This window comes from Anser anser (assembly GCF_964211835.1).
Source record: "Anser anser genome assembly, chromosome: 1".
Taxonomy (NCBI): domain Eukaryota; kingdom Metazoa; phylum Chordata; class Aves; order Anseriformes; family Anatidae; genus Anser; species Anser anser.
Genome location: NC_139720.1, coordinates 148,347,936 through 148,369,459, shown reverse-complemented (window position 1 = coordinate 148,369,459; position 21,524 = coordinate 148,347,936). Strand labels below are relative to the sequence as shown.

Sequence of the window (21,524 nt, the reverse complement as noted above, 5' to 3'; positions counted from 1 at the left end):
TATTCTATGTTTTATCCATTGAAACTTTCTTAGAGCTTGTTTTCTCATTGCAACTTATTAATACCAGTTTCTCTCTACAACCCATACACTGGAAGGTATTAGTTTACATAGAGTTTTTGCTATCTGTGCCTTTTTAACTGTGCTCAAAATTAAAAACAAAAACATCTTTTTTCAGCTAATTCAGTGCAGAATCCTTACCTTTTTTCAAAAGGTGTCATTTTCATTTGACTTCTACCAAGTATTCTGTTGCTTCTAGATAGTAATAACACCATATACTGTATTGTTCTTTTCAGCTTGCACTAGATACACACTATTGGACGTGGATAAATCACTTCATGATCTGGGGATCACTACTATTCTACATTGTCTTTTCTCTGCTCTGGGGAGGAATTATTTGGTATGAACCCTAATATAAATTGCATTGCAATGTTATTTCAGAAGCATAAACCTGTTACACATTTCGTGTTTTTTTCCACACAGAATTCAATTTAGCTTTTATATATTGCAGAACTCCTAATAGCAGTCACATTTTAAACACACCAGTAATGGTAATTACAGAATGCTCAGCTACTCTTTCACTGAAAAGCTTCTAAAAATATTGTTAGAGCATGAGGACAGTATCTGACCTCAGACTGCCATTAAACCTATCTCAGTGGTATCAGTTAAAAGTAGTCCAGTGATTGGTTCAAGTAGCTGAGGCTGTCTCTCTGAGGCCAAATGTCACCAAGCCAAGTAGGCCAAGTCTGTGTTGCTTGGGGCTAGCCACCCACAGTGTGGGTTTGTCTTGGAGGGAACGAGCTGTAGTGGCCTAAACTAGAGCAAGGGAGTAGAACCAACACTGAGGTCATGTGGATTATCAGGAGCCGTACGTTTGAGCTCATTAATTACCAAGTTGTTTAAAAAAGTAGATTCAGGTATTTGTTCTACTGTTGATAAGCTTTTTAAGAAATAATATAACTCTTGTCCATAGCTGATTGAAAATGTTAAAGTTTGGTGAGTTTCTTTCTATCTTAAAAATTCTGTGTACTTGAAACTGAAATTTTGGGGAAGGAGATTGAGTTGAAACACAGGTTCAGATACTTACTGTCCCTGATTGCCATCAGGAAGTTGAATTTGCATTTCTCACCCATAGAGAGGGCCCAGTTACAAGGTTATAGTTTTTAATCTTTTCTACTGGAATTGCTCAACTTCGTATACACAAGTAAACATTTTGAGTGATCTGGAGGAAGGTTTTGTATTTCAGTGTGTCCTTTCCAAATGAGTAACTTGTCCAACTTTTTTTGGCAGTAAAACCAGAGCTCAGTTGCGTCATTATCAGAATGAAAACCATTTGTGGAAGAGATAGTAGCAGACTTTCCCTGCTAATGTTTTCCAGCCAGTCTTGCTAGGTATTAGGGATGTTGCTATTTACATCCAACAATGTGGTTCAACTTGTTTACCTTTTATAATGCAAGGACTTCTATGAAATTTTGGGAACTAGCAGAAAACTGCCCTGCTGGTAGGAGGGATTTATACTGCAGTATTTCTACAAACTGACCAGTCAAGAACTTTGTTCTCAGTAAACATGCCTCTGGTTTCCATTATTGTACAGTGATGGAATTTTAATGGCCATACAACTGCCATGAAGATGCAGGGAAACATGGAAGTGAGGGCGTTGAACATGGGGGCAGATAAAAACATGGTGAATAGGATAGAGAGCTTAACATGAGACCATCAGAAATGTTTGAGGGTGCTTGAGGTATGAGAGAGGTGAAGAAAGGTGTGGTCTACAAGACTCATTCAGAGGATATATACAAAGGGAGTGCATGAAATAGGAGGGAATGGATGGGAATGGAAGAAGAAAGATGGAAAATATCTGGAGCGTGATGAGGAGTAATTGGAAGTGTTTAAACAGGATAGGAATGTACCTTAGTTTATCTTTGTTAGGGAGAGGCAGCTTGGGTTGGAGGAGAGCCTGATACTACCTACACCCTGGCAGACAAGAGGAGAACAGTTCTGTCTAGTCAGTGAAGGTTTAGATGTCCTTTTGGGAAAACTGGCATGGATGAATTCCCACAAACTGGGAAGTCGAACCTTCAGTATTTCATCAGTGTCGTAATTTTTTCATTTAACATTGTCAGTTTTTCTCTTGTGTATTGGAGAGTAACTTCTGTTTAATCTTTTTCCTACCAGGCCTTTTCTCAATTATCAGAGGATGTATTATGTGTTCATGCAAATGCTATCTAGTGGTCCTGCGTGGCTGGGTATAATTCTGCTCATAACTGTCAGCCTTCTTCCAGATGTTCTCAAGAAGGTCTTATGCAGACAGTTGTGGCCTACAGCAACAGAAAGAATCCAGGTAAAGTATTTTTCAATGTAGAGGTAATTATTTGTATCGCAGATCATAGAATCATAGAATGGCTTGGGTTGGAAGGGACCTTAAAAATCATCTAGTTCCACCCCCCTGCCATAGGCAGGGACACCTCCCACTAGATCAGGTTGCCCAGGGTCTCATCCAGCCTGGTTTTGAACACTTCGAGGGATGGGGCATCCACAGCTTCTCTGGGCAACCTGTTCCAGTGCCTCCCCACCCTCTGAGTGAAGAATTTCTTCCTAACCTCTAGTCTAAATCTCCCCTCTTTTAGTTTAAAACCATTTCCCCTTGTCCTGTCATTACCTTTAATAATTAGCCCTCTCTCAAGTTTAGAGACAAGACACAGAGCTTCCCCATCTGTGATGTATGTCACTGGTTGTATACCAGTCACTTCTTTCACCAACCAGTATGGTGAAATAAGCTGCTTGTTATTTAGTTGGTGGTATATACCTGAACCCTGGGGTGACCCCTGTACCAGCAGCCACTGGGAAATCGGCTGATAAGGCTGGTGAGAGACAGCTATATGGCTCAATGTGATTCCTGGTTTGAGGAAATAAGAAGGGTATAAGGAGGTTGGGGTCTCCGTGAGGGTAGGTAGGAGGCAGTTAAATCAGCCTGGACAGCAGTTGTTCCTGCTGTCATGGAGTAGTATTCAGGGGTACTGCCTGCACCCCTGAGTTGAAGTAATTTTTATAGCAGGCAAATATATTTTACTTGCTTAAGTAATCTCTAATACAGATGTTTTAGCATTTACCATGCAAGCTGAGCATAGTTATCTAAAATGGAAAAACAGCGAAGATAAGCTAAGCTCAAAATTGGTAGGAAAGGAGCATGTCATTTTGTTGAAGTCCCCTTAAATCTAGGGTTAACACAAGCAATTGTAGTTCTGTACCAAGGGACTCTACAACTGCATGTGCATTTATTGTTGAATAAACTTTAATTCACACACCTTAAAATAAATGTGATAAATATTTCCAAATGTGATAAATATTACCACCAAGTACGTTGGTGAGGAATATGTAGTGAACTCATGCTAACATTCATGTTTCGTGATCTGTGGAATATAACACTGTCTTAGCAAACTAATACTGATGCTGTGCCTGTTTAAAAAAACAGCATGTATTAAAACTTAAATTTTTAACTTTAAAATTAAATGCCCCACTTCAGAACAAAAAACAATACAGAATAGCAGGAAAAAAAGGCAGATCAGCCTTTAGCATTTTTCTGTTTCAATATCTTTAATAGATGTCTCTGTCATATGTGCTACTTGTGCAAGTTGATTTTGGTGTAGGTTCTGCATGCTTAATTTAAGTCTAGAGAGAGAATGAGGGTGGGTTAATGCAAACACCTAGCCCCAGATAAAGGAATTTCACCAACATTACATGTTAGTGCTGGAAAAGGAATCAATTTTAAGGCAGACTTTGGGCTTAACACTAGCAATATTGATTTTGTAATATTTAATAGAATCTTTGACTTTTAACCAGATATATCCTTTGTGTTTCTTCTTATCTCCCTTTATTTCTGTCTTCCAATCCGCTTTGTCTAAATAACTACTACCTTGCTTTAAACATAAATGATGTGCACGATTACTTCCTACAATCTTCTGGGGAAATCAGACTAAACATCAGTGCCTTTCTGTTGAGCAGTCCACCATCTTTATGCTTTCTCAGACTTCAAGCAGTCTAAGTTTCTAATGGAACAAAAGGTGACTTTTTTTCTGCCTTTCTGCATGCTTGGCCATTTCATTCAAAAGACAGTAAAAAGTTTATCATCAGAAGTTATTTACCGTATTCATTATCTCCATTTCCGACTCACACCAACTATACTTTAAAAAATACTTTTTAATTCCGCTTTTTCCACCTTCTGTTTATTTATCTCAAAGATTGTATGAGTCATTGTCACAATCTGTCACTATCACTAACATTTTTTTCACTGATTTTACTGAAATTTACAAAGTGTTGCTGCCTCAAGAATCTGGGATTCTTAGGCCCCATTTTAATCATTTGTGTATCTGTAGGTGAATGCATGTTGTGCTTGCATTGTAAATCTCTAAGCGGAATAGTTGCCACACAAAGCGTGATAATTCTGATAATGCTGATGTTCTATCCTGATACAGAAAATACGGTGCTGGAAGCTATTTAAGCAATCTTTGGAATATATTAATATATCTGCTCTGCTGAAAATGCAACTTCTTTACACTAAGTTGTTTCTAGCATGCATTTTCAAATCAAGCTTTCCTTCTATTCCATTTTTTGAAATTCTGTACTTCTTTCTAAAAATAAAAAAGCTCAAGATCCAGAAATATATGACAATTTAATATAAAAGTAGAAGAAAAGCTGGTAAATCTTGGCTTTACTGTGGTCTACATAAAGCTCCTTTTGACTTAATACTAGGAGACTCTTGGTTTCCATTACAGATTTTATATCCTTATCTTTTAACTGATTAAGATAAAAAAAATGACTTCTTTCTTTGTTCAAAAATGTATAGTCAATAAAAATACTGTAATTGTTTAAGTCAAAGGGAAAATACAGAAAGGTGTTTTCACTATTGCAAATTCTAAATAAAATTGGCTTTTAAGAGCCTTAGGATTGGTTTGAAGTAAGCTTGTAACTGTTTTTAAACTTAGTGCATTCCTATAAACTATATAATCTTCTTTGTAATAAAGAGCTTCTGGAACAGTTGGCAAGATTAACGTAGGGCTAGAGATCACCTCCCAGGTTACTAAACTAGTTCTGCTCAGGCAATCAGATCACATAAAGCCTTTGAAGTAATTCTTAACACTTCTAAATTTTTCAATTATCTGGAGTCACTCCAGAGTGGGGTTAGTGATTGTTTACCATCATTATCATTCAGAGGTTTTTAATCATTCCAGATCTAGTTCTTTGGTTTTTGAAAGATCCTTTCATATGTACACATGTATGCATTCACATATGTATATGTGTGTATATGCATACACATATGTACATATATGTATGTGTGTATATATGTATGTATACACACAAGCTGTCGTCTTTCTTGTGCTAAAATGTTAATTCTGCAAAAGCTTTGGAGGAATCGGTTGTCTTTGTTAATTTAGGTCAAAACCTGCTCATGTCTGTCTCATGCTTAGTCCCGGTGACTATTTGGCTCAATGAAACAAGCTGAATTCTGTGTTTTAACTGGAAATTACGCAGCTGTAATGTTTCTTTCATCCTTAACTTTCAGTAAGCATTAGGGCTTTTTTAATATTCAGCTTACATTAATTGATAATATTTCATTTTTCTTTATCCCTCTCTAATAAATTGAGAAGCTTGGCCACTTCATATAAAAAAATATAAATTCACTTTAAATGATTCTCTTTGCATTTTTTTAATTGTCACTTTGATTGGCAATGTTTCAGTAATCCCAGATACTCTTTAGCTGAAACACCAGGTGTTTTGATTATGAGCTGTAAATAACTTCTATGTTTTTATCCCTTTTTAAGAAATACGTTCCTTTTTCTTTTCGCTTCTGATTTTTTTTACTTCACTTTCACTTCAGTCACAAGTTCAGCCCAAGAGCCTCGGTATGGCATCTCTACCCTTTGCTGCTCCCACAGCGGTGCTTTTGCCTGGGGAAGCCTCTCTGGGGAGTCATCATTCTTCTGTTCCTCAATGGGCTTAGCTGCTGTTAAACAACTGCGCAGGCCTCTTAGAAACCTATTGGACCAGCCAGCTGCTGCCTTTGTCATGTGTTGGGCTCCTCTTCTGTGGAAAATAAAGAAATGTGTCCTGCTGTTTCAATATCTGAATCCCATAGAAATGGGTCCTGCTGTTGCAATATATGAATCTCATAGAAGTTACCTTAATAACTCTCCTGCCCTCTTTCACCATGTAGCAATGACTAAGTTGTAAGTCAGCCTTTATCAGCACTGGCACCATCACCTTCTCGTGTAGCTCTCCCTTCAGTGCCCCTCTTGTTCTGGGGGGCAGAGAAGCAGGACATCCACTCCTTAATTTGGAGTACCTGGACTGGCTAGGGGAGAGAAGACCTTAAGGAAATCCTGGACCAGTGTGGCTGCCACATGCCCTGCAGGGCACTGGTCCAGCTACAGCACTGTCACATCATCGTATCCAGGATTGCTCCTTCATTCAGTGCAGGTTATTGTCAGCAGGGAGGACAAACAGCCCACGGTACTTAGTCATGGTACAGTTTAAATGCTTTCGAGAGTAATTAAGCATTTTTAAAAGTTTGAAATGGAATTAAAATATTCTCAGTGTGTCTCAAAGGATTAACCTCAGGAGCAAGAAATAGAAACCTTGTTTTACTCTGATAACCTTTCCTTTTTAGATCCATCAGAAAATCTGTCACTTCACAGGACCTTGCTACAGTAGTTATATATGTACCAAATGGTACAATTCATTCACATTTCTCTCCTGTATTCAGCAAGAGTCTCACTGTTTTTCCTCATCCTTGCAGAAGACTATGAGACATAGAACAGCCCTAAATGCACTGGTGAACAGCGATGGGCCACTTCTTGAAGGAACTCTTTCAGCTTCCGAGACATAATTAGATCAAAGCTAGGTAACAGTACTGTACGTGTTGCCAGTTTGGATTGATTTCTATCTGTGCTATTTACAAATCAACTGTTTCCTCCAGAGTTTTTGATGTAATTTGTCAATATGATACAAAATCATTACGTTTTACTTGGAGAGTCTAGTTTTTGCAAAAGATGTTCCACATGACAGGTAAGCTCTTTTTGTCTCAGACACCCATGTAAGGCAGCACAACGTGTCTGCATGAATCAATACACCCATATTAAAATCCTATTCATACATTGTGTTATGTATAGGTGTTGCCTAACATCTGTTTTGTAGGAACTGCAGTTATTATTGCAGAGCGTACTCACATTATGCCGTGGTGTAGAATACACAAAGTCAGAAGTAAATCTCACATTAGCAGTTTGTCTGTCATCTCTTGTGTTTTTGGATACACATATAGAACAAATGCGGACAGTAAAACAGGAAGATAACCATACAAGAGGAAGTGAGTTACTTGTGAGTAGGACCTTAAGTCAGGCATGGCAGATTGAAATATCTTGCCTTGGAACCCAACATTTTATGCGTAGAAAAAATACCATTTTATTTTTAGAAACACAGTAACTAAAATGTTTCATTTTATAGTGGGAACAATAGGAAAAATAAGTTATATGGTGTATGACTACTCCCTCTGACATTTCCAAAATAAAGTTTGCTGATCTGTTACCCAATTACCTATTTTTTTATGTACTAATGTTGGTATTTGATCTATTTGTGTGTTGAAAAGAATTGAGGCCTCACTGCTAGTGAGTATTTTGGTGCAGTTCACTGACTCTCTTTCAAGAGTGACTGTCATTAGAAAGCTTTCTACATGCTCTTGGTTATGTAAGAGTAGCATTTCAAGCCTTTGATTGGCATTGAAAGTAGGCAAACTTCCTTAAACTACACTATTAATATTTATTTTGGGATTTTCTCCCTTCTGCTACCGTGTTAATGTTAACAGGAAAAGAGTGAAGGCAGTGATTAAGAGTGGAATATTATCTAGTTTATATAGTATTCATGGAGAGAGTGATTGATAACACGGGTCTGAATCATGCTTAGAATACATTATTATCTTAAATATTGTCACATAACCTCCATATCCCTATCCTTGGAAATTTTACATAACATTTAATGAGGACACTAGATAAACTCACTGGGGACAGTGCTGTGCTGATTATTTTTTAGTCTGTTCACACACTCCAGCTTCTTGTCATGTAACCCTGCTATTAGCATAGTCCTGAGTATTTCCCGAGCTGAGGTGCCAATTCTGCCAGTGTGGGGTGATCATGTGGTACAGATAAATTTGAATGGACAATTAGACCAAGTTATCAGATGTGTGCTATAAATTGCCTACGTGTACCTAATGCTACATGTAAACCTAAGCAAATCCAAAATCTGATATTACGTAGAAGTACAAAACAAGTGAATGGATCTTTTGGAACATTCCTGTATTAGCACTAACCACCTGTAAAGATTTCCCTCTCTTTGGAAATACAGGACAAAGTATTGAACCTTTTCTGTCTTGAAATTCCCCCTAACAATTCCTGACTAAAAAAAGTTCTGAGATAAAAAGATGTACCAAAAGAGACTGCAGAAGGAAATATAAACCTGATTAAAAAAAAAAAAAAAAAGTTAACGTGGAAGCAGACCTCTCTGTCATCATCTGTTCTCTGGAGAGCCCCTTGTCAGGTTTAGAGATTATATGTAAAATTATGCCTAGTTCTTCAGGTCTTAATATAAAACTAATCATGCTGAAAGAGGGATTTTACCTTGACATGAATCAAATAGCCAAAGTGGTGAAAGGCATTAATATACCAAGGACATTAAGAACGCAAGTTTAGACTTAGCTCTGAAGTCAACTATTTACTGTGTATTTGGCTTTTTTTCCTTCACAGAATGCATCAAGGCACTGCCGGGACCACATCTCGGAATTCACACCTCTTGCCTGTCTGAAAAGCCCAAGATATAGGAGCAATGACTGCAGCAGTTCCCCAGCAAGAAGGTCTAATTCTCATTCTAAAAAAATGATGTTTACGCACTGGAGGGGCATTGATTATTCAGTACTTCCATCTGTCTTTGGCTATTCAAATAAGCATTGTCGTTCCAGTGCAGGCTACCACTACAGTGGGTCAGGTTTGGAAACATCTGTATGACAGAACACCAACTCAAGCCTTTAAAAACTGTACCTTTGTTTATTTCTTTTTTCAGGAAACAAACATGTCACATATTAAACTATACGTGGCTTTTGCTGTCTGAGGTAATGTTCAGACAAACAGGATCAAGAGCTGGAAGTACGAAACCTTCCAGGCCGATAGGCCTCTTTTTATGTTTTGAACTACTGGAGCAATGAACAATCTGCACAGTCTGGTACTGTGAGACTGGTAGCACTAAAATTTCTCTTCATCCTGTGTCAAGACTTTTGTGCATTTATTGCTTCTGTCATCTTTAGTCATTTTCTTTGTTACTTGAAGTGTATAGTTTCAGTCAGTGACCTACATTTTTAGATCAACAGTTTTAATTTTCAGCCAGAAGCGATGACCTCAGTTATCTCCAATGAAAGTCTCCTAAAGCATATTTAATAAGTGCTGTTTCTGATTTTCCTCTGTCCTTTTTCTTTCTTTGCTCTTTCTATAGAACAAACTGGTGTTTCCTCTGTGCAAATCTGCTTTCAAGAAACACTCTCTAATGTTCACTTCCTTGTAAGTGGCCAAATCAGGGCTATGTATGGTTTGCAGTTAGTTTTCCCCTGTAGAAAGATAGGCATAACAATCCTTGTGTACCTTATGTGCACGCTATATGAAGTCAAGTTGGCTGTTCAATAGGTAGATATCAGTGTTGCTATCTACTCAAAAACTGAATGTAAGGGTTTTGCCTCAAATGTCCTTGAGAATTCATCAGAGATGCAGGTAACCAGTATTCCCACTTTTTAACTCTCTGTAATTTTGAAGTATGCATAGTAGAAAATATTATATATTGAGCTTTTTTGTCTTTTTTTTTCTTAAAAAAGGCTATTTTTCCGAATAAGCATATTTTACTATCTGGATTCATCCTTTTAATTTTCAGTTGTTTTTAATCTTTTTTTTTTTTTTTTTTAATTATGTGGGTAAATACAAGCTAATTGGTTCAGTAGATACATTACAAAGCATGTAGTACCCAGCCGTTACCTTTTGCAAGCAAACCAGTAGGTGGCACACGGCTATTACTAACAGTTGGAACACAATTATGATAGAATTTAGTTGAACTGCAAAGATTCTGTTTGAAATACTTCCAAGTATGACAGCCAACTTGTACCTGTTTTCTCTGCTACATATATGTTACCTTGCACTAATTCAACTGTTAGCTGTGTTCTCGTCTTGTTTCTTTAGTCCAGTGTTTTATTTTGGGGTGCAAAACTACCTGAAGGAGTAATCTGATTTCAATCTAGTTTAGCCTGATGTTTATAACAAGTTAATAACCACAGTCATTAAATACTTCTGGGAGGATATTAGCTAAAAATTCATTGCAATGTGAAAACAAAATAGTTGGAGTCAGAGCTGCAGCCTTTATTGGAAGACTTGACCAATATCTTGTTAGTTGTCTGTTTAATGGACAAGGCTGGTGGAGAAAAAATATTTCCCCTTTTTGCATTTAAGAAAGCAAAAGTTGAGACAAAATAATTTACTTGACGATTTACTTTTTAATAAAAGATCAATCAACTTACTAGGAAGTGTTCCTCACAATATTCTGCGTGACTTTCCAGTTCAACAATGAAATATTGAAAATGCCCTGGGACAAACAGAGATTGTAAAGTGAGTTGTGAAATTTTCATTATACCAAAGATAGGGGAAGAAGATTTAAAAAGGCTAATGGTGAGCACCACAAATGAAGGTATCTAACATTTAACATGTAGCACTTTTGAGTTTCAAAGAATGTCCTCATTGCAGAAACATTTTGAAATACATACATATGTATGTGGGTGTGGGTGTGTGTACATATATACGCCATTGCATACTTGAATGTTGGTCAGTTCAAACCGTCCCCTACATAAAACACTGGTGTATATATTTTTAAAAAAAAATTAATATGGGTATAAATTTTATACCAGTAGCAGTGACAAATTTCTTGTGTGTAGTTAACAAATTATTTGTAATGTATTTTTTAGAAATCTTAAAATTGCCTTTGCACTGAAATATTTTTCATACTGTAGCTATTTATAAATCTGTTTTACGCATACATTTGTTAACACACCATTTCTATTTTTTTTAAGTATATGTTTTGAAGGCTTTTTTTATACTTATGAGTTTGGGCCACTTAAATTTAGCTTAGAGTGGAGTTGTGGCTGAATGTTAAAATTCTAATGAATGTTAAATTAGAAATATAGGTCTGTTGCTCTGTCAGTGTCACCTAAACTATTCATGTTTTGCTGGGATTTGTGATTGCAGCAAGTAGAGTGATATACTTTCTGTGCTGTGCTATTACTGCTAGCTTTTCTATTCTATAAAGCCTCCTGCTTTTTTACTTACTGAGTTCCATCTTTTAGCCTTAAATAAGGAGATTTTTGCTTGATGCTTTCGAAAATGCTGCATTCCTGTTCTGCCTACTAACAAAGCAGTTCATTGCAAACTTCATGTAGACCAGCACTTAGAAATTATCGTCAATGTTATTCAGGCCAAAACACCTACATAAGTGCTTGGGAAAATTTAGTTGACCATGTTCATTTTTTGGAGGAGGAAGAATGCTTGAATTTAAGTGGAAGTTTCTGCTTTGATTTAGCAATACTTTTACCTTTAAAAGTTGGTACTGTATGTTAAAATAGAACATTCAATGGAAAATACAAATGACATCAACTCGGTTTCACTTGGTATGTTTTTGCTTCAGTCCCTGTTACTCTTGCCATGCAAACCTAGTCCACTGCAGCAGGTGGTAACTTGGAGTTTCGCTGTAAATGGATCGTAAAATTCAGAGATGAAAAAGTAGAAGTTAGATCAAAATGAATTAGAATGTTTTATTATGGATGGGGCACTGAGAGGAGACAGATTTTTAAATATTATAAGAATTAAGGGGGAAAAGTATAAAAATCTATATAACTTCCTAACTCGCCTTGTTTAAATTGTTGCAGCTTTAACAGCATAATGTCTCCATAACTGCTTCTATAAATGTCTTGAAACTGGTAAGCGCTAACCAAATGTATGTGAAGACTTAGAAAGTATTTCAAGCTTTTCAGCCACTGAAATCCATATATTTTCTGCAGTGGCTTGTGGCAAAAGACATGGATCTTTTTAATTTTACAATGTACAATAATTGTTTGTTCAGCCACTTAATGTAAAAGCTTACAGTTTACTTTCTTGCTTGCATTAGCCTGTCTTGTCCCAACTGGCTTGCAAATATAAAAGTTAAAAATAGCTTAATTGAGCCAACTGCACTACTTTTCTTTTTGAAAGCCAGTGGGATCATTGTGCTCATGCTACTGTCTCTGTTAAAAAAAAAAAAGCTTTAATGGAAATTTGTGAAAGTATTACGAAAGTGAAAAAGTACGTGATTCTACTTTGCAGAATAATCTAAAAATCAGTTTATATAGCTTTAATTTTTTACCTTATGAAAATTCACAGAATTTTAATATGCGTTGTCTCTGACAAATTCTGTGCTATGTACACGCTGCATTTTAAATGTCCTTTCATGATCTAATGTAAAGTAGAATCTGCGAAAGTGCTGTATGGGGGCTGGGGGTAGTCTTCTGTGCATTAAACATTTAAGATGTCTGTAGTCATCAGCACCAAATACTGACACTTGTTTTTAATTGTACAATTATAGGTGCATTTATTTGAAAATAAATCAGCCTTCAAATCTAATGTTTAGATTATCCTATACCACTTCATTTATTTGCTTTGAAGAGTCAGTGTGTGAATACATTACTGTAAAGTTTCTTTTCAGTGCTATTTTTAACTTTAATTTCTGTAGATAACCAAATATAACTTGTTTATATTCAGTCACATTTTGGATCCTTATGTAGAATATATAAGCAGGAGACATGGATCTGCTTGCAATAAATATAAACATTCAAGACTGGTTTAAGTTTGCTCACGAGTAATTAAAACAATTCAAGTATGAATATGAAATGATTTCATATTAGTCTGTAATAAAATGTAAGTAGAGAACAGAAAATGGATTGAGTGTCTGACTCTGTTATTGACTATGCTTGTAGTCGCATTTATTTTCAGAGACTACCCGTAGCCTGTCAGAGAAGACCAGAAGATGAACGGTGTGAGGGGGGAGTTGCAAAGCTAGCACAACTCGGTACCAGGAGACTACTACCAGGTACCAGGTACTACTCAGTCTAGGAGAGTTTTGCCACATAGATTGGGTAGGTGCTGAAGCTCTTTACAAACTAAGCTAGTAAGCTACGCGTGAGGAGATCTTTATTTCCTTACAGTTCTGCTCTCCTGGGTGCCCTGAGCTAGTTCACCTTTCTCTTGCAATGTTGGCAGTTTAAAGAAACAGAATTAAAGGCAAAAACAATCTGCTTTGCCATCCGAGTTGGTAGCGGTGTTCTTACAAAATAGACTGACTGCACAGAAAACATAATTTTCTTTTGGTTGGTGGTACAGTATGATGGGAGAGTGCCTGTACTTTCAAAACCATTACAGATTATGCCAGCAAATGTATTCACGCAGTCAGAATGAAGCTATCCTAGAGTGCTTCTACAAAGCGGTTCAGAGCACTGGGTTAGGTGCCTCTCTCTTTCTTGGCGCTTAGGCACATTGTTTGTATATTGCTTTCTCAGTTCCCATAATAAAGATTTTAGAGTAATGATTTTGCACATATATGAACTTTTTATCAAACAATATGCAAGCATATTTACCCATCTCCCTTCTGTTCATCAAGAAATTTTGTTGTTTTTTTTTTTTCTACTGAGTGAGCTTCTAGGTAAGGTAGTTTGAGGGAGAAAGGTAAATATGGAAGATGTTTTTTCTCTTTCTTCATGTAATGAAGAAAAAATTTACAAATTGCCATTAGATAAAAAATACTAAATGGAAAAGAGAACATGATGCATACGGATTTCAGGAGGAACACAGTAGAGAGAGGAACAAATCACTTCAAAAGTAGCCAACTTTCTATTTTGCATATAAAAATATATAATTGTTTAAAGGAAAAAGAACAGAAAGGGATTTCTGAACAGTATTAATTCTAAATTGAATACCATATGTTTTCCTTTGGCTCTTTAAATGATGCACTTTTAGTAAGTTCCATTGTAAATTACTTTAAAACTGTTTCTTCTGTTCTACAATGAGCCTACAATTTTTCCCGCAATATATGCAATACTGCTCAATAAAATGTTTCAAGAGGTTGATTTTGATATGAAATGAAATAGGTTGGATACAGACTGAAATTTCATGGTTTTGCTTTATGAATATGCTTTATGAATATTCTGATTTCCTCAGCTGCTGCTCAACAGGAAGTTAAAAATAATTTTTGAGCGTTCTAATACAGCCTTGTTGTTTTGTGTTTCCGTTATGTATACTTACAGGTCCTTTCATTTTAATTTCATTCAAATGCTAAAGCAAAAACCATGTCCATTCATAGGTTCCATTTGCACTGTGAAATGGTAAGATGGGGGTAAGAACAAAAACAGCCATTAACCCCTTTCTTTGTACAGAACAGTTTATAAGTTGCCTAATGTGCCCCACATACGTTTGGATGTGTTTTATCTGAAAATTACAGTGTTTCAGTTCTTTTTTTAACTGATGAGTCTGCAGTAAAGTAATAGTGGTGACTTTTAATAATTCAAGTCTTTATTTTTCAGTTAAAGGAGACAAATAGGACTAGTATTAAATTTTCAACCACCCAAAGGTTTGTTGTTGTTTTCTATTATTTATTTCAGTTAAGAAACCTCCTGGTGCATTAAGCTTTTAAAAATACTTAGGATGCAGGGTCCTTTTAGGTTCACAGGCTCACTGTTCAGATTATAGCAGGAAGAGCTGTTAGCATCCAGTTTCCTTACTTAATGGGTGAAAAACAGAATATGCTTCTTGTTCCTAATGAGGGAAGCAATGCTAATTGTTGTTCAAAAAGCACATCAACACTCACCTTGAGATTTTAAATGTATTTTGTAAAGATGCTTGACACTGAAATGTTAATGTCAAAACCACTGCCAGATCTGAAAGCTAATGTGATCTAGCAATTTAATAAATACTGAGCTTTAGAAAAGAAGGAAAAAAAGTCCTGGATCCATTTAACAGCATCAAGTGCTATGCTGACTTTCATTTCAGAAAATGCTTCCAACTCAGTAGCAGGAATATTCTTCCAGGAAATGCTGAGCAGCTTGCCTCTAAGGTGATTATAAATTGCATAGCTAGAGAGAGTTGTCAGTATTAATTAGGTTGAATTCTAACTGTATTCCCAGCTATGAATAGGGATTGTGTTCTCTTATTCTGATAAAATTAGAGCTCGGAAAGAGAAACTTTGTCTTGTCAGGGACTTCAGGCACAAGACCAAAGCTTAACCCTGATGCAGTGATGCAGCTCAGTAACTATTGGGATTCACTTGGTTTTAAAGTGGCCCAACTTAGGAAGTCCAGAATATGTAGTAGTTTAGCCTTAAAGAACAGAAGCATCTTAAAAACTTAAGCTGTGGTTTGTAAAATGACTGCACCAGGTATTTGTGTGTCATTGTACTGAAGGGGACTGGTCCAGATAGAAAAAAAGCTGAAGATCCCTCCTTTGTAGATTGTATGGCAACGCAGCGAGTCAGGAGGTCCCAAAGCGGAGGATTTGGAATCCACCTTGCTCCAAGGCTCTGGCCTTCATTTACAGATCTACATTTACAGATACATTCATTCAAACTTACCTCCATCCTGACACAGTTTAACCACAATTACAGTGTATACACACTGGTAAAATGCTTAGGGCATGTTAGGATTGGTGTTTCCTCAAACACAAAACATGCAGACACTCTTACTCTCTATAACTGAGAATTGTCCTTTCTAAAGCATTTGATTAGTGTTTTGAACTTCAGTGCCTGCTGAATTCTTGTTCTCCCTTTAAGTAAGAAAGAGGACACATATTTTTACATATTTTTACATATTTCTTGCACTCTTTTCCAGTGTCTGACATGCTGGGGTACAGGAAACCATTCCTTCCACATCTGAGCAAAGCCTAGTCCAGTACGTGGTAATGAGAAAGATAGAGATCTTTTGTCTCTATTTGTCTGCCTCAGAGAAGCATTCAGGTCACTCTATCCAAAAATACTTGGCCGTGCACACACCACAAGAGAAAGGAGGAGAGGGAGGCTCCTTTCCACGCCTCCCTCTCTTTCTCTTCACAGTCTCTCCAGTGCAATGAACCCCCGCTACAAGCCCTGTGTTGGATCCTCGCTGCGGGAGATACCAGCTGGGGAGTGCTTTGTGACAGGGCGCTTTTCCACGGGAATCCCACGTGGGAGGTGGTCGCTGTCTTCTGTTCCTCCTCATCCAGCCCTGTTGTTTTCCCAGGTCTCTGAGCACGTTCAGACTCAACCTCCATCCAGCCTTTCCTCTGCTAAAATTGTGCGTGTTTTGGAAACAAACCCTCTCCCTACAGCATCCATGTATGTTAGTTCACAGAATCATAGAATCACAGAACCATTAAGGTTGGAAGAGCCCTCCAAGATGACCTGGTCCAGCCATCCCCCTACCACCCCTGTCACCGACTAAACCATGTCCCTAAGCACCACGTCCAACCTCTCCGTGAACACCCCCAGGGACGGTGACTCCACCACCTCCCTGGGCAACCCGTCCCAGTGCCTGACTGCTCTTTCTGAGAAGAAATGTCTCCTCATTTCCAACCTGAACCTCCCCAGTGCAACTTGAGGCCATTCCCACTAGTCCTATCACTAGCTACCTGTGAGAAGAGGCTGACCCCCAGCTCCCCACACCTTCAAGAGGATCTGTGGTCTGATGGGACTTTTTCAATTGTTTTTGTTATTAAAAGTTGTAATTTTAAGGTATTGGGAAAAGGGGATTTTTAACCCATTGAATTTACTGCAAACTACCCATATCCTAGAATTTTGGCAACATGGAAAGGGAATGGATATTTAAATTCTCCCACACACCCATGGAAATTCCTGTCCATACCTGAAACATGCATTTCCCTCGTGCTGTTCTTGTTCTGCATCGATCATGGTGGTATCCTCCAGCAAACTTTTGGCAACGTGCCACTCTCCTTAGCCTATCTGAATAATACCCGCACACTCAGCTTTGGTATCTGTTATTTCCAGATGTAACTCATGAGAACCATCTGCCAATTCTTTATTTCCAAATATGTATGAACATTAAAATACAGAAAGCTGTGAGAATATCTTAATTTTACTGGCAGCTAATGTGCCCGTCCAAGAAATCTTCTCCCTTACCCATTGTTTAAGAGCTGCTGCTATTTTAGAGCAGTAAATGATTGTTTTTTAGAAGGTATTCTTGTTTTTCATAAGGTTAATATCTAACCACCCCATTAACTTTTTAACTGCTTTGTTTTATGAAGATTTACGTTCCCCTTGCTTTTCACACTTAACAATTCTGATTTATCGTAACAATTTTATACCCAGGTATTGAGCCAAGGCAGCATGGCAGGAGTTGTGCTGAGTTAGGGAGGAAAGTGGATGTTGGGCAAAAGCCCATGCAGCTGCTGCCAGGCACTACAAGTGCTCTGACACTCTTGTCACTCCCCTGTCTTCTCATCGTCTGTGTGCGGGCACTACAGATGCTATATTAAAATGTGTTGGCTTGGGAGTTGAGGAAGTATTACAGTAGCCTGAAAATAAATTTCCGATACACAGAGGTCACTCATCTTCTTACGTGGATTGACCTGTCAGTCTGATGTCTGGCCATTTGACCATTTGCCTGCAATTCATCTTTTACACGACCATTTCACAGACATGTCATCTTTCTGTCATGTTACACCGCTCTTCTCGTAGGGCTCACGGCTACAAATCCAATTTATTCTCTACCACCACACTAGATGCAATCAAAACTAACACGTTGTTCTTTACTGGCATTTCTAAAGAAATTCCATGCTTTTGTCCAGCCCCTTGCAACTTAATTCCTTAACCAGCAGTCTTTGTTTCAGGAGTTTCATGGTGCACAGTCCAAAACTCTGATCCGCAGTTTGCGTTTCCCGCAGAAGAGAACTTTGACATCCCTTCCTGACACATTGCAGCCCAGAGCACGCCATGTTTCCAGTCCCATGCAGATACCTGAGCTCCCCACAGAGCCAGCAGAAGATTCTCTGTTGGATGGCACGCTAATAAGAACAGCTGCAGATTGGTGACTATGACATTCAGCCCAAGTCCTTCAGTAGGTATTTCATTTGTTTGTTAGACGTTAAAAGAGTATTTACTGTCCAAATATAAGCAACGGTACTGAATGTAAGCACAGTGAACTCTGTTAAGGATTCCAGTTATTTTTGAAACTCTTGGGAAAGCCAGGAAAAATATTAACTAGGAGGGAGAGAAAACATATACAGCATAGGATGTTTCACATCCATGTCCAAGAAAAAAAAAAAAGGCAAAATACTCTCAATACCTTCTGTCATTCTCATACTGCAGAAAGTTCCAAACATGAAAGGTAAAAGTAGGATTTGGGGCTCCTGCACACGCCAGGCTTGCAACCCCATCCTCCCACATGACTTCTATTGTTTGCAGCCGTGTCCCCAATACACAGATTAGGACTAATCTTATTTAGATGCCAAGGTGTGGACGTTGCAGCCTGAGGCAGGAGGGGTTTGTAGGCCCTAAGCATCTTTAGCATCACAGGACTCCAGGCTGGGAATCTTCTCGCTTCCCTTCAGATGTACTCAGCGTGCCAGCTTACAGACAGATCTCCCAGTCCGCCCAGCACCTTTCATGGATGTGGGACGGCTAACGAGGGGCCTGGCCTGACTCTCGTAACCCTGAAAGGAAGGAAGGGAGGAGAGGAAAGGGAATCATTTGCTCTGCACGTCACAGATGCTTTACAGGCACCAGAAGCTGGAAGAGTCTGATAGTGTGCCAGCCCCTGAGGAAAACAACAGGACAGATTTTCCACGGCCACTTCCAGCGTGATCTTGCTAGAAATCTCACCTATTTGCAGGATCAAGGCAGAGGAGATGCTTGCCCGTGCCTGTGGGGAGCCACTTTGTGCCATGCGCGGGTTGCTGGGATCGTGGAGCTCGAGGAAAGCAGCGCCTGGAAATGAAGAGACTTCCGCTGTATTAGCTATGGTGAGGGGTCCACGGTTTCCCTTGGTCCCTGCTCCCATTGCTACAGATTTCCTAGGGCTTCCCAATAGACAGGTCCGACTACAGGATTCCCCCATTTCAGCTAATTCCCTGGAAATAGGTAGTTTTCTTCCTGGTTTACTCATTTCTCTTACACCTTATAAGATTGAAGTGTATCTTCGCTATTGCTAGTGCCCGCCTTCCTAGCTGGTACAGCAGCGAACTGGGAGCCCGCATCTCCAGCTGGGAGCCTAACCGAGCTGAATTTAAATGAGGATTTCAGTTTTGCTCCAGGGCCAGGTAAAAAGTCTCCCGTTTCACCATCTGTTTTGTAAAGCCCAAGCACGTGCGCTGCTTTTTGATCTAAACCAGTCCAGGAAGGGCATCAAAGAGCAGTTGGTGTGCACATTTCTCTTTCCTTGTAGCTAATTAGATTTTGTCTTAGTCAATGTGCACATCTGAGTGACCTGTGTGTTGGATTCCTCCACAAACCATCTCCTTTCGATGCAATCCCATTTCTTATGGCATTCGTCCTGGGTTTCACTAAGCACTCTGGTTGGCACCAGAGCATCTCAGTGACACAAAAGGATCATCCAGCCGAACCTTCAGCTCTGCTCTTTAGATAAAATCTCACTTACTACAGGCTAAAAGGACACCCATAGGCTACTCTGCTTATTCTACGTCATCCAGCTCAAATATTCAGCCATTGAATATGCCTGAAACCAAGAGTTTTTCTATTATTTATGGAGAAGCTGCTGTTATTTTTAGTGGGTTCTTCGGATTTTTATTAAGGTAAATATTTCATAGGAGAGGAGGAGGAATTTCTAGAGATACTTTAAACCATCAGAAAGCAGCGCGTGATTGTGCAGTGTCCCCTGAGCCCGTGAGTCATGTTTGTTAATGTTTGCAGTGCAGCGAGAAGACAGGCGAGGTTTTTTGGGAACACATTTTGCTCACATCTTGCACAAACGTGGAATTTTTGCAGCCTACCAATGGGATTCTCTACAGTCTGCTCTCCATCTTTTCCCACTTCAGTCGCACTTCAGTGATATTAGCTGCAAATTAATCATTCAGCCCAGTGCTTTGCTGTACATGTCTCAATCGCTATAATTCTCTTTTCAAACTGCCTCTCTTTAAATGCAATTTATTCTCCATCGTTCGCTATGCATTGCCTTCACTATAAAAAAGAGAATTATTATCAGTCTATTTAAAAAATATTTTGAATTTCCTTTTCTCTTTGGACAATTATGGCTATTTTATTTTCAGAAGGTTTCAGAAATGTTCCTAACAGAGCTTGAAGAACTTTTCTAAATAACTAAAAGCTTTGAAGCCTACTTTTCTGCGTATTTTTCTCGGCAGATTACTAAGAACTTAGAGATGCTGATCCCATACAGGACATAGCTCCTATGATAAAGAAAGCCTTCAGATACATGGTGGACACAATTCACATAACCTCTTCCTGACAACCAACCTGTTGTCATTTTGCAGCCAGCCCAGACATCGTAGCTGGTAGAAACAGCTCGTATTAAGAGAACGTCTTCCTGTAGCATCTTGGTTAATTCTTCTTTCTCCTGAAGCACACGTGTAGAGTCACAGTACAGGGCATGTAACAGCAATTCCACATTCATACACCTTGGTATATCTCCTCCTTACAATTTGAAGTAAACCAAGTAAACCTATATTTCGCGGTGTTCTGGATAAATTTAGCAACAGGCACCGGCACTAAGCCGGGAGAAGCTAATGCCTGAGCCAAAGCCCGTCCACTGAAAACAGTCATCTGTCTTCCCCACCCTCACTCCCAAAGCACAGCTGCACCAGCAAGCCTCAAACACCTCGCTGAGTTTGTCCTTTCGTTGCCTATGATGTCTGTGCAACAGCACGTCTGGCACCACAGCATTTATTAGGTCCTTTGGGGCTTTCTCATCCCAGCTTTTGTTTGAGCTGGGAAATTTCAAAAAATCAGCAAAACCACCCCAGTGTTTATTGATAGCACTTTCAAATTTCCAGGGCACGAGAAACACAACATACTGCATTTGAAGAAGAAGCTCAGTGGTACAGTTTTTGCCTCAGCCATAAGACTTGATTGTTTTGCAGCTCTTGGGAGTCCCAAGCCACTCCTTTTATCTAGGATGGATATCTTAACCTCATTCCAACCCACTCTCACCTTCAGCTGTTGTAATGTAAAAGCACAGGTTTGCTTCAGTAGCTTACTTTATTAATGTCTTCAGAACTCCTAAATGTCACCTGTTCTTGACATTTGCCTGAAAGTTAACTGCTTCCCTGATGAAATCCATCCTAGCTTCTTGGCACAGCCAGAACCAAGAGTATATATGGAATATAGCATCCTTATTCAAAGCCAATGTTATATTGATAAGTATATTTTATTTAATGCAGAACAAACGATATTTGAGAGGAAACGAAAGACTATTCGTA

At 38.6% G+C, this 21,524-nt stretch overlaps 1 protein-coding gene across 4 annotated transcripts in view; it reads left to right on the top strand.

Moving 5' to 3' along the window:
- The window catches only part of ATP11A (ATPase phospholipid transporting 11A), a 127,579-nt gene extending 114,547 nt beyond the window's left edge, over positions 1–13,032 (top strand). The window contains exons 27-30 of one of the 4 annotated variants that reach the window (XM_083835064.1): positions 294–397; positions 2,173–2,338; positions 6,791–6,895; positions 8,787–13,032. In XM_083835064.1, coding sequence (XP_083691190.1) covers positions 294–397; positions 2,173–2,338; positions 6,791–6,880 — 360 coding nt within the window. In that variant the 3' untranslated portion in view covers positions 6,881–6,895; positions 8,787–13,032. The other 3 variants (XM_083835063.1, XM_083835062.1, XM_083835065.1) reach the window with 3 other exon arrangements.
- Positions 13,033–21,524: the final 8,492 nt, after the last annotated feature.